This window comes from Phycodurus eques, chromosome 3 (assembly GCF_024500275.1).
Source record: "Phycodurus eques isolate BA_2022a chromosome 3, UOR_Pequ_1.1, whole genome shotgun sequence".
NCBI classification, from domain to species: Eukaryota; Metazoa; Chordata; class Actinopteri; order Syngnathiformes; family Syngnathidae; genus Phycodurus; species Phycodurus eques.
In genome coordinates this window covers 32,899,454-32,912,866 of record NC_084527.1, presented here as the reverse complement: position 1 = coordinate 32,912,866, position 13,413 = coordinate 32,899,454, and the positions used below count along the sequence as shown (strand labels likewise).

General features: G+C 45.8%; 1 protein-coding gene across 12 annotated transcripts in view; it reads right to left on the bottom strand.

Moving 5' to 3' along the window:
* Positions 1-13,413, bottom strand: part of pdzd2 (PDZ domain containing 2) — a 136,255-nt gene that overhangs the window by 98,380 nt on the left and 24,462 nt on the right. For all 12 annotated transcript variants that reach the window (XR_009768352.1, XR_009768351.1, XM_061673119.1 and 9 more), the window contains 2 exons: positions 12,394-12,860; positions 8,433-8,946 (listed from right to left, as the gene is read on the bottom strand). Coding sequence is in view for 10 of the 12 variants with exons in the window: in XM_061673119.1 (XP_061529103.1) it covers positions 8,433-8,946; positions 12,394-12,860 (981 nt within the window). In the remaining 2 variants the exon portion in view is untranslated. The remainder of the gene's footprint in view (positions 1-8,432; positions 8,947-12,393; positions 12,861-13,413) is intronic.

Genomic DNA, 13,413 nt, shown 5'->3' with positions numbered 1-13,413 from the left:
GGGCTCAGACTTTTCAAAGGCTAATGGACTGTGTGTTGCAAGACCTTGCTCTTGTGTTTGATTATTGAGACGACATACTGGTTGCCAGTTCTTCGCCTGAGGAACATCTGTCGCACTTTAACACAGGTTTTTAGATGTCTTGACACGCACTGCCTGATTGTCAACCCGGCGAAATGTCAGTTTTGGTTTTGGTGATTGATTTCTAAGGTCACCATATTTCGTCACAGAGGACGTTCGTTAAGGCTTGCTTCAGGTATGTTCACGTACTGAACATACCTCATACCTTACCTTCCAAAGTGCAGGCGGTGGCGGAATTCCCCCGTCCTATCTCAGTTAGACTGCTACAGGAGTTCTTAGGCATGGTTAATTTTTATAACCAATTCCTTCCTCGTGCAGCCCACCTTTTGGAGCCTCTTTAAGATGCTTTGCATGGCAAGAACACGAATGACCCTCTCGACTGGACTCCTCAGAGGGTCGAGGCTTTTCAACAGGCTAAGTCTGGCCTCGCAAACGCCGCCCTCTTGGCCCACCCGTTCTCCACAGCACCAGTAGCCTTGACTACCGGCGCGTCCGACATTGCTGTAGGAGCGGTAGTTGTACAACAGGTGGGGAATCTGTGGCAGCCCCTTGCATTTTTCAGCCGTAAGATGCGGCATGGTGGCACGGTGGACGACTGGTTAGAGCGTCTGCCTCACAGTTCTGAGGAGCGAGCTTCAATCCCCGGCCCCGCCTGTGTCGAGTTTGCATGTTCTCCCCGTGCCTGCGTGGGTTTCTCCGGTTTCCTTCCATATCCCAAAAACATGCATGGTAGGTTGATTGACAACACTAAATTAGCCGTAGGTGTGAATGTGAGTGCGAATGGTTGTTTGTTTGTATGTGCCCTGCGATTGGCTGGCAACCAGTTCAGGGTGTACCCTCCTGCCCGGTGATAGCTGGGATAGACTCCAGCACGCCCAAAACCCTAGTGAGGAGAAGCGGCTCAGAAAATGTATGGATGGATGGAAGCTGCGGGATAACGAACGCAGGTATAGCGTTTTCGACCGAGAGTTGCTGGCGCTATATCTTGCGACACACCATTTTCGCTTCCTACTGGAAGGATGCCATTTCACTGCTTATGTCGATCATAAGCCACTTACCTTTGCCATGTCGAAAATTACGGACCCTTGGTCAGCCCGCCAGCAGGGTCATTTGGCAGCCGTTTCGGAGTTTACAACGGACATTCAGCATGTGGCCGATAAGTGTAAGTGTAGGCTGACTTGATCGTGTGTGTTTGTGAGTCCAGTGCAACTTGGGATAGATTTTTTCAGGATGGCAGACGACCAGCCCAATGACCCTGACATCCGCTCTCTCAAGGCGGCAGGTACGGCTCTTAAACTTGAGGAGGTGGTGATGATAGAAGGTGGTTCCTCTCTTCTTTGCGACGTGTCTACTGGCCGTCCCCGTCCGGTAGGTGCCAGGTTTGCCTGGCGGTAGTCAGACTACACAAGGACATCAGTGGGTGGGTGGCTGCAAGTGTGGCGTGTCAGCGCGCCAAAGTCCACCGGAACACCAAAGCCATCCTCGAATCTTTTCCAATTCCGGACAGAAGGTTTGACCACGTGCACCTGGTAGGCCCCTTGTCTCCTTCACAGGGTTTTACGCATCTGCTCACTATGGTGGATCGTACCACTAGGTGACCAGAAGCAGTTTCCCTGTCCTCCGCTGCCTCTGTGATTCTAGCCTGCGCGCGTTCCTGTCAGCCTGGGTTGCACATTTTGGCACGTCATCAGATATCACCTCATATACAGGACACCAGTTTGTATCAGAACTCTGGACGGCCTTGCCGGAGTCCTTGGGTGTCCGAGTACACCGCACTACTGCTTACCACCCACAGGCCAATGGTTTGTGCGAATGTTTTCACCGATCGCTGAAAGCGGCGTTGCGTGCCACGCTTTGTGATGGTAACTGGGTCGACGTCTGCCGTAAGTTATGATCAGGTTGCGCTTGGCACTGAAGGAGGATCTTGGCGCTGATCCCGTGGAGATGGTGCCCTGTAAATCACTCTGCGTTCCTTGTGAATTTTTGCCAAAGAGTTCCCCATGGCAGCCTTTTTCCTTTTCACTGAGTGGGCCCTTGGCTCCTGCCCCCATTCACCATTGTTTTCCTTGGTCATTCGTGCCGTCTGAGCTTATGTCGGATTGTTTTGTTTTTGTGCGCCACGACGTCCACCGCTCGCCCCTCCTGCCCCCATATGACGGCCTGTTTAGGGTGCTTGAGCGCGGTCCTAAAAGTTTTGTGCTTGAGATGGGTGGGCGTAGGGAGTGCGTTTCGTTGGATAGGCTTAAGCTTGCTCACATGGTGGCAGGCGAGGTACTGTTGTCGGCCGAAGTTCCCCGCCACGGTCGGCCTCCTAAGTCCCTGCACATGCTTTCACGTGACAGTGTTGATTTTTTTTCCTCCTTCTTCTCCTGTCTCAAATGGACACCCTGTCCGGCAGGTTTCACCCACATCTCCGAGGGATGGACATTGTAGCCGTTATGGCAGGCTGGTGAGGCCTACTGAGAGAGTTTCGTTGTGGGTCTCCTTATGGGTCTTCAGGGGGTTGTGTGGAGGACTCTAGGACCATGCCTCTCACCCGTCAGTCAGGGAGTTGGAGGCGTGTGCAAAGTGTTTTGGCACGGAAGAGAGTTTTGGCACGGCACGGTAGACGACTGGTTAGATCGTCTGCCTCACAGTTCTGAGGACCGGGGTTCAATCTCCGGCCCCGCCTGTGTGGAGTTTGCTTGTTCTCCCCGTGCCTGCGTGGGTTTTCTCCGGGCACTCCGGTTTCCTCCCACATCCCAAAAAACATGCATGGTAGGTTAATTGACGACTCTAAATTGCCCGTAGGTGTGAATATGAGTGCGAATGGTTGTTTGTTTGTATGTGCCCTGCGATTAGCTGGCAACCAGTTCAGATTAGCTGGCAACCTGCCAGATGATAGCTGGGATAGGGTCCAGCACGCCTGCGACCCTAGTGAGGAGAAGCGGCTCAGAAAATGGATAGATGGATGGATGGAGAGTTTTGGCGCAATATGGTGTACAGTTGGTTTGTTGCCAGTCAAGGAATAAAGAGGTTTTGATCCAAGTACATGCTGCCACAATGTCTTATTTGCAATTTAGCAGTCTGACCTGGGAGACAAAGCTATTATGGAACCTGGTGGTCCTGAATGCTGCAAAGCCTCTTCCCAGATATTATTATTAATAATTGTCAATAAGCAGACCTAATACTGGTAGCAAACAACACTATTTATCAGGTGAACAAATGATCACATGCTATTGTGAACATGAGATAAATAATGTTAAACAGTAAGCATTTTTCTTAGATTCTTCAAAGTACAAAGATTATAGCGCTTTTTGTCATAAGGTTCATAAGATATTTGACAACTTTCCTGTCTTTCCTCTGACCCACATTTTCAGCCACTCTCTCATCACTATGGTTTCTTCACATCAGCAGTTGCACAGAAAGTGATTTAATTCACACAAAGCTTCAGTATTTATTTATTTCAAGGCTAGCCGCTTGAGATGCTTCATCTTATTTTCAAGGGCGTCCTAACAATACATAAATATAATCACCAGGATTTTAAGATCAAATGATTTTTTTATTTTTTTACATTGAGCACATGATTCAAACCATGTTTGACTTCTTATCACACTGCTGATTGTCACTTCTGATTATTTCGCCCCATCACTTACAATCTTCCTTGCATGTCAGCATGTGTGAGTGGTCTGCTTCAGTCAGTGTTGAAGTTCTCCTTGAGGCATTTAAATTAAGATAAATCAATTATAAATACAGTGGCACCTCGATTTAACTGACTAATAGGGGGAGGGGTCGTCTGTTAAATTGAAGCACTTTTTTGTGGCCAAAAAACACCAGTACAGTGTTCCCTCGCCACTTCGCGCTTCACGTTTTGTGGCTTCAGTGCTTCGCGCGTTTTTCCAAAATATTCATTAAAAAAATAAATAAATAAAATAATACAGCCACATCGGCAGCCATATTGCGGAAAGATGCGTTGTTTCATGTTGATGCGTGCGAGAGAAGGTTTCCCTGCATGCCAAACAAAGAGATGAGTTGACTCAGAGGCTTTGTACATGCCTGGACTGTACTGCACTGTACATGCCACGGGCATGGTGTGATTGGTTCCTGGCACGACATCGACCAATGAGAGCACGAGTGGATTTATCCCGTGAGCTGATAGGTTGCGCATCATCGCAGCCTCACCCAGCATCTTCCCTTGTTGTGTCTCGCCAGTCTCGCCCACGCTGTTCACTGTCTCGCGTACTGTATCTTAAAGTTGTGTTTGTGGTAACTTTTTTTGTTTAAGCGCAAACTTTTTTTGATGAGAGTGTGCAATTGTGCATCTTTCGGTGGTCAAAATCATACAGTGTATGTACTTCAAAATCATACAGTGTATGTACTTCACTTCTGAAGGTTTATTGTTCAGTTTAATTTTTCATTTATTATTCTCATTATAATCCCTAAAGTGGAAATTCAACTCAATCTCTGCTGTATATTTTGTGTTGCACACAACACAGAGAAACAGATCGCACACATGAAGATATGCAAGGAAAGATTCAGAATGAAAGGGGCATGCAAACAGTGCTGCAACACTTGAGTACGGGGGGCTTCGGACTGTGCCTTGCTCAAGGGCACCTCGATCATAGCCAGCAAGCATGTCAGCATCTCTCCAGCAATTAGTGTTTTCTTTAATTTACTAAAATTTCCTTTATTGGTTTACCAGACCCCTCCTTGAGCCGTCACCTTATCGTGATGGAGGGGTTTGTGTGTCCCAATGATCCTAGGAGCTAAGTTGTCTGGGGCTTTATGCCCCTGGCAGGTCACCCATGGCAAACAGGCCCTAGATGAGGGACCAGACAAAGCACGTCTCAAAGACCCCTTATGATGACAACAAAAAATTGACTCAGGTTTCCCAGACGCGGGTCACCGGGGCCCCCCTCTGGAGCCAGGCCTGGAGGTGGGGCTCGAAGCCGAGCACCTGGTGGTTGGGCCTGCACCCATGTAGCCCGGCTGGGCACAGCCTGAAAGGGTAACGTGTGTCCACCTCCCCTTGGGCTCACCACCCGTGGGTGGGGCCATAGGGGTCGGGTGCAGTGCGAGCTGGGCGGTGGCCGAAGGCGCTGACCAAGGCGATCCGAACCCCGGCTACAGAACATGGCTCTCGGGACGTGGAATGTCACCTCACTGGCAGGGAAGGAGCCCGAGCTTGTGTGTGAGGTCGAGAAGTTCCGAATAGATATAGTCGGACTCGCCTCCACGCACAGCTTGGGTTCTGGTACCAGTCCTCTTGAGAGGGGTTGGACTTTCTTCCACTCTGGAGTTGCCCACGGTGAGAGGCACCGAGCAGGTGTGGGTATACTTATTGCTCCCCGGCTCAGCGCCTGTACGTTGGGGTTCACCCTGGTGGACAAGAGGCTAGCCTCTCTCCGCCTTCGGGTGGGGGGACTGGCCCTGACGTTTTTTTGTGCCTATGCACCAAACACCGAATGTCAGAGTACTCACCCTTTTTGGAGTCCTTGGAGGGGGTGCTGGAGAGCGCTCCCGCTGGGGACTCTGTCGTTCTGCTGGGGGACTTCAATGCTCACGTGGGCAATGACAGTGAGACCTGGAAGGGCGTGATTGGGAGGAACGGCCCCCCCGATCAGAACCCGAGTTGTGTTCTGTTATTGGACTTCTGTACTCATCACGGATTGTCCATAACGAACACCATGTTCAAGCATAAGGGTGTCCACATGTGCACTTGGCACCAGGACACCCAAGGTCGCAGTTCGATGATCGACTTTGTGGTCGTGTCATCGGAGTTGCGGCCGCATGTTTGGACACTCGGGTGAAGAGAGGGGCGGACCTGTCATCTGATCACCACCTGGTGGTGAGTTGGCTCCGATGGTGGGGGAAGATGCCGGTCCGACGTGGCAGGCCCAAACGTATTGTGAGGGTCTGCTCGGAACGTCTCGCGGAATCCTCTGTCAGAAGGCGTTTCAACTCCCACCTCCGACAGAACTTTGTTCATGTTCCAGGGGAGGCAGGGGACATCGAGTCCGAGTGGACTATGTTCCGCGGTTCCATTGCTGAGGCGGCCGACCGGAGCTGTGGCCGTAAGGTAGTTAGTGCCTGTCATGGTGGCAATCGCCGAACCTGTTGGGGAGGGATGCCGTCAAGCTGAAGAAGGAGTCCTATCGGGCCTTTTTGGGCTGTGGAACTCCTGAGGCAGCTGATGGGGACCGGCTGGCCAAGCGGAATGCAGCTTTGGTGGTCGCTGAAGCAAAAACACGGGCATGGGAGGAGTTCGGTGAGGACGGCGAAAGATTTCCGGACGGCTTTGAGGAAATTCTGGTCCACCATCCGGCGTCTCAGGAGGGGGAAGCAGTGCACCATCAACACTGTGTATAGTGGGGATGGGGCGCTGCTGACCTCGACTCGGGACGTTGTGAGTCGGTGGGGAGAATACTTTGAAGACCTTCTCAATTCCACCGACACGCCTTCCCATGAAGGAGCAGAGTCTGGGTTCTCTGAGGCAGGCTCTCCTATCTCTGGGGTTGAGGTCACCAAGGTGGTTAAAAAGCTCCTTGGCTCCCCGGGGGTGGATGAGATTTGCCCGGAGTTCCTCAAGGCTCTGGATGTTGTAGGGCTGCCCTGGTTAGCACGCCTCTGCAACATCGCATGGACATCGGGGACAGTGCCTCTGGATTGGCAGACTGAGGTGGTGGTCCCCCTTTTTAAAAAGGGGGACCGGAGGGTGTGTTCCAACTACAGGGGGATCACACTCATCAGCCTCCCTGATAAGGTCTATTCAGGGGTGCTGGAGAGGAGGGTCCGTTGGGAAGTCGAATCTCAGATTCAGGAGGAGCAGTGTGGTTTTCGTCCTGGCCGTGGAACAGTGGACCAGCTCTACACCCTTGGTAGGGTCCTTGAGGGTGCATGGGAGTTTGCCCAACCAGTCTACATGTGTTTTGTGGACTTGGAGAAGGCGTTCGACCGTGTCCCTCGGGGGGGTCCTGTGGTGGGTGCTTCGGGAGTATGGGGTGCCGAACCCCGATACGGGCTGTTCGATCGAGTTTGGTCCGCATATCCGGCAGTAAGTCGGACTCGTTTCCGGTGAGGGTTGGACTCCGCCAAGGCTGCCCTTTGTCATCGATTCTGTTCATAACTTTTAAGGACAGAATTTCTAGGTGCAGCCAAGGCGTAGAGGGGGTCCGGTTTGGTGGCCTCAGTATTCCATCGCTGCTTTTTGCAGATGATGTGGTTCTGTTGGCTTCATCAAGCCGTGACCTCCAACTCTCACTCGAGCAGTTCGCAGCCGAGTGTGAAGCGGCTGGGATGAGAATCAGCACCTCCAAATCTGAGACCATGGTCCTCAGTCGGAAAAGGGTTGCGTGCCCTCTCCAGGTCGGGGATGAGATCCTGCCCCAAGTGGAGGAGTTCAAGTATATTGGGGTCTTGTTCACGAGTGAGGGAAGAATGGAACGGGAGATCGACAGGCGGATAGGTGCAGCGTCTGCAGTGATGCGGACTTTGTATCGATCAGTTGTGGTAAAGAAGGAGCTAAGCCGAAAGGCGAAGCTCTCGATTTACCGGTCGATCTACGTTCCTACCCTCACCTATGGTTACGAGTTGTGGGTCGTGACCGAAAGAACAAGATCCCGGATACAAGCGGCCGAAATGAGTTTCATCCGCTGGGTGCCCGGGCTCTCCCTTAAGAGATAGGGTGAGAAGCTTGGTCATCCGGGAGGATCTTAGAGTAGAGCCGCTGGTCCTCCACAACGAGCCAGATGGCTGGGGCATCTGATTCGGATGCCTCCCGGATGCTTCCCTGGTGAGGTGTTCCGGGCACAATTAATTACTTTTTTAAACAGATTTTCATTTAAAAAATACTCTTAAATCTGGCAGTCCCCCGGCAGTATTTTCATTATTTAAGAGCATGTTCACATCATAAAACATTTATGGCCCTCTCATCAGTTACCCATCCCTGAGTTAGTTTTCAATACAAAATACTACTTTTTGGAACGTGGGAATGTCAGACTACCAGACGGAACCCACTCAAGCGCAAGAAAAACATCATACAGAACCATCTGTAACTTTTTGCTGTGAAGCAAACATTCTCAATATATGCACCACTGTACTACCCTGTCTTATACCTCTGAGACACAAAGTACTCTGGTTGTTAAACTACATTCAAATACTCAAGATGATGTCTCCAATCTGCTCTAGTGCCAAAGATGTACAAATTCACTGATCACTGGTAGAGAGAGACCCATAATTTGTTAAACAAACTGCGGTAACATACGGGCAAAATAGGGGTATGATAAAAGTGACTGTTATTACCATTAAAACGTAAAACAGTGGAATTGAAAATCTTAGACAACAGTGCGTTACAGGGCTAAGAATGTCTGACTTACCTGGTTAGAAAGTTGACTGCAGAAAGAATCCCTTTTGCTTTCCAATAGTTGACTGTGACTTCTTAAAGGCAGTGTAGCAGTGCCTCCATTGTGGCAATGAAGGTGGGTAACTTTGGAATGTGGAACAGTTCCATGACTTTCCTCTGTAGGCGTATGTGTGGAGATGATATGTCCTGTTTTTTCCTTTGAAGAGCGGACTTCCTTATCAACAAAGCTTGAGGAACTGAAGTCAATACAATAACTCTGAAATTCGGCATCAGTATCACCTTTGTTGTCTCTTTTGGAGGGTGACCGTGATATGACACCAAATTTGCGTGTACGTTTGCCTGTTACTGGACCGTCAATGTCGTCAGCGGAAGTTATGCTCTGCGGCTGGTCATCACAGCAGTCATTACCGATTGAAGTACTTTGACTACCATCAACACTAGAGGGAGGGAGAGGAGCTTTTCGCTTGACTCGCCGCAACAGGACAACGTAAACATAGCCTCCATTCCAGCACTGATCAGCCAGGTAACTGGAAATACACATTCCAAGTATAAGTAAATGGTCAATGGGAGTCACTATCTGTACATCATTTTCTACTGCAGGTACTCTTAACACAATGTCACCACTGGTAAAAAAAAAAAAAAAAAAAAAAAAAAAAGGACTTACTGCAATTTCTCGTGTATAATGCGCACCCATGTATAATACCCCAAAGTTGACCTAAAAATTCTGGAAAACCCTTCTACCTATGTATAATGCATTTTACAATGCATGATTTTGCTTCTACCCACATGATTAAAACATGAAGTATTGTTTGTATTTTGTTAGTTTTTTCAAATAATTATTCTGCAGATAAGCACTTTATTTGAACATGTAATACTTTCTTTTTTATTTACTTGCTCTTATTTTGAAATTCACAGCCCTACTTTTATTTAGTAAATTAGAAAACACAGTTGTGCTCATATGTTTTATTACCGAGGCAGAATTTGTAAGATGGGTACAATTCTTTCTAGAAAACATGAAGGGCCAGGCGAAACACATTTTATTTTATTTTAATGGGATTCAAATTAAACGGTCAAGCATTTCAGAAAAGCATTACCATTAAACAAAACGTAACCATGAAGAAATTAATGATGGTTGTCGTTCAGTCATCAGTCATGTTTAAAAAAATAAAAAAATAAAAATATTTCACAAATTCTCCCAGGGTATGTAAACTTATGAGCACAACTGTACATATATGCAATCATACGTACCCCTGTCATATTGGAATGAAAGTGTAGGCTACATCTTTTTCATAACCACTACGTGGCGGTGGCATATTAGAATGAAAGTGTACATCTTTCTCATAACTTCTAGGTGGTGGTGGTATTTTGGAATGAAAGTGTACAACTTTTTCATAACCTTTATATGGTGGCATACATTTATAAAATATGATATTTTTTTCCATTTTCCTCTATACCGATGTATAATGCACACTATTGACTTTTGAGAATATTTGTTGTTTTTTTTTGGGGGGGGGGGGGGGGGGGTTGAATTATGTACGAGAAATTACGGATAGCCTTCTTTGCAGTTGTAGTATATCGGTCCGGATTTTATACACTGAAAAAAAAAGTGTTGTATAACTCACGTGATTTTCACCTCTTTTCTATGTTAGTTTAGTACATTTTAATCATGTGCAACAACCGATGTACATGTTCAAATTAAGTCAGTTCAGAGGATGTTTTTTTCAGTGTGCAGAGCAAAAGTGTAACAAACAGAATGGAAGTCAATTACACATGACAACTAACTACAAATGCATGGTCATGGTCAATTTTTTGTGATACTATGTATGTATACAGCAGGAGTCACCAACATGGTGCCCGCGGTAGCCCTTAAGGACCACATGAGTAGCCTGTCGGCCTTTTCTAAAGAGCTCACCAGTGATGGGACATTGTGATTTTCTAGGAATGTTGTAGAAGTGATCAGAGATGAATAGAAATAGAATGTTACATATTTATATTTAGCAGTTAATTATTTTGAAAGATAATTAACGTGATCAGTGTCTTCATACAAATGATTATCATTAATTATTAAAAAATAACATATTGTTAAGGTAATTTGAGCAAATGTGTTATTTCAGAAGTGTGTATCAAACTGGTAGCCCTCCGCATTAATCAATACCCAAGAAGTAGCTCTCAGTTTCAAAAAGGTTGGTGACACCTGGTATACAGTAATAAATTGTTGTTCAAAACAAAAAGTTGTTCAAAAGACTGAGAAACAGTCAGAACATACTGTACAATATGTCATAACATAACTACGATCTTATGTTACAAACTTATGAAAATCCTCTGCAGTTGACAACTATCAAACCAAGGTATAGAGTTGGTTTTACTGGTGGGATACTATTACTATTTATATGGTAAATGGAGTCCACTTATATAGCACATTATCAACACTATCACAGTGCCCGAAATGCTTTACAGAGGCTCACATTCACACCCATTCACGGGCCCATTCATACACCAATTGGCAGCTGCTGCTATGCAAGGAGCTGCCAGGCCCACTGGGAGCAATTTAGGGTTCAGTGTATTGCCCAAGGACACTTAGCGGAAAGGTGGAGCCAGGACTGGTAGACCCGCTCTACCAGCTGAGCCACAGTTGTATATGTTGGTAATGTTCTGTAATTTCTCATGTATAATGCACATTTCCCCCCCCCCCCCCCAAAAATTGTCAAAAGTCAATAGTGCTCGTTACACATAGGTATAGTAGAAAATGAAAGACTTTCACATTTTATATGTGTATGCCGCCATGTAGATGTTATGAAAGAGCTGTACACTTTCATTCCAATATTCCACCGCCCCGCAGAGGTTATGAAAAAAAAAACACTTTAATTCTAGTATTCAACCTAGAGGATAATTATGAAAAAGCTTTGCCTGCACTTTCATTCCAATATGACAGACAATATGTCCCAGATTATCGCACTACTCGTCACTTTAAACCGCATACACTCCTTGAAGTCTCGCGCCCTTTGCACAATGGTCATTGCACCGGACTATTGCAATATTAGTCATTCGAACTGCTCTAAGTGCTAGAGGACTCTGCATCTTTTTGCACAATTGTCAAAAAAAAAAAAAAAAAATGTACCAGCATTACCAGATAACTAGCAACCCTTTACTGCTCAGTGACTGTTTTTTTGTCAATGTCTTTCTGTCTCCAAAGTGTTCTCTGTCAGTTGACTGTCTGTTGTCGTACTAAAGCGGCTCCAACTACCGGAGACAAATTCCTTGTGTTTTTGGACAGACTTGGCAAATAAAGATGATTCTGATTCTGATACTGACAGGGGTACATATGACTGCATATATGTACAATTGTGCTCATAAATTAACATACCCAGGCAGAATTAGTGAAATTTATATTTATTTATTTTTTAAATATGACTGATGACTGAAAAACAACCATCATTAATTTCTTTATGGTTATGTTTTGTTTAATGATAATGCTTTTCTGAAATGCTTGATAGTTTAATTTGAATCCCATTAAAATAAAATTAAATGTGTTTCGCCTGGGCCTTCATGTTTTCTTTAAAGAATTGTACACATTTTATAAATTCTGGCTGGGTAATCAAACATATGAGCACAACTGTTTTCTCATTTACGAAGTAAAAGTAGGGCTGTGAATTTCAAAATAAGAGCAAGTAAATAAAAAAAGTATTACGTGTTCAAATAAAGTGCTTAACTTCAGAATAATTATTTGAAAAAACTAACAAAATACAAAAAAATACTTGATGTTTTTGATGATATGAGTTGAAGCAAAATCATGCATTGTAAAAATGTCGTATACATAGGTTGAAGGGTTTTCCAGAATTTTGAGGTCAACTTTGGCAGTGCGTATTATACATGATTATACATGAGAAATTACGGTAATATGGTATTTAATCGTTGCCATCTTACTTTTCACACAGAACTTGGTTGACTGGCAGTTATTTCTTCAGTAGACTTACCTGGCTCCACTAACATCTACTCCCACCATCAGCTGTCCATTCAGTGATAGCAGTTCATCTCTCAGTCTGATTCTGCCAGACCAAGCGGCTGGGCTCCCTTTTCTCACTTCAGTCACCCAGATGCAGCCCACGCGCATGATGGGGCTATGATCTCTTCTCCTCCTTGGTCCTCCCTTTTTTTTCCCATCAGGATCCCCAAAAATTGGGATGTTTCCAAAGCTCAGACCAAAATCTGATGGATCCTCTTCATTTTTCCTGATAGAAATAGCATGAACCTCAACATCTGATACTCCGTTGTAGGATGACAGGTCGGCTGATGAAGCGGAGTGATCCTCCATGAAGTTAAACTTGATGTATTCTACTAGCTTCTGGATAGCAGCCAAACACAGGGGCAAGTTCTCCACATGAAGACTATTGATATTACTGCAACTGTAAACTTTATCTGTATCCCCATTCTGGTTACAGGTCTGTGAAAAGAGTAGAAAACATGGTCAAGCAATCAACTCAATTAGCGACATTGTTGTATCAATTTGAAACCATTGTCTAACCCCATTATCTTTGGGGTCAATTTGACTCCATTCAGTGTTAAAATAATAAATCTCTAAATATACAGTACACAATTGCCAAAAGTAATCGCTCACTTGCCTTGACTCACATATGATTTCAAGTGATACCCCATTCTAAATCCATATGTTTTATTATGATGTTGGTCTACCCTTTGCAACTGTAACAGCTTCAACACTTGTGGGAAGGCTTTCAACAATGTTTAAGAGTGAGTTTATGGCAATATTTGCACATTGTTCTAGGAGCATTTTTATGAGGTCACACACTGATGTTAGACGAGAAGGCCTGGCTCACTGTCCACTTGAAATCAACCCAAAGGTGTTCCATCAGGTTGAGAGCAGGACTATGTCCAGGCCAGTCAAGTTCATCCATAACAAATTCTCTCATCCATGTCTTTATGAACCTTGCTTTGTGTACCGTTGCACAGACATGTTGGAACATGTCCAAAATCTCTTG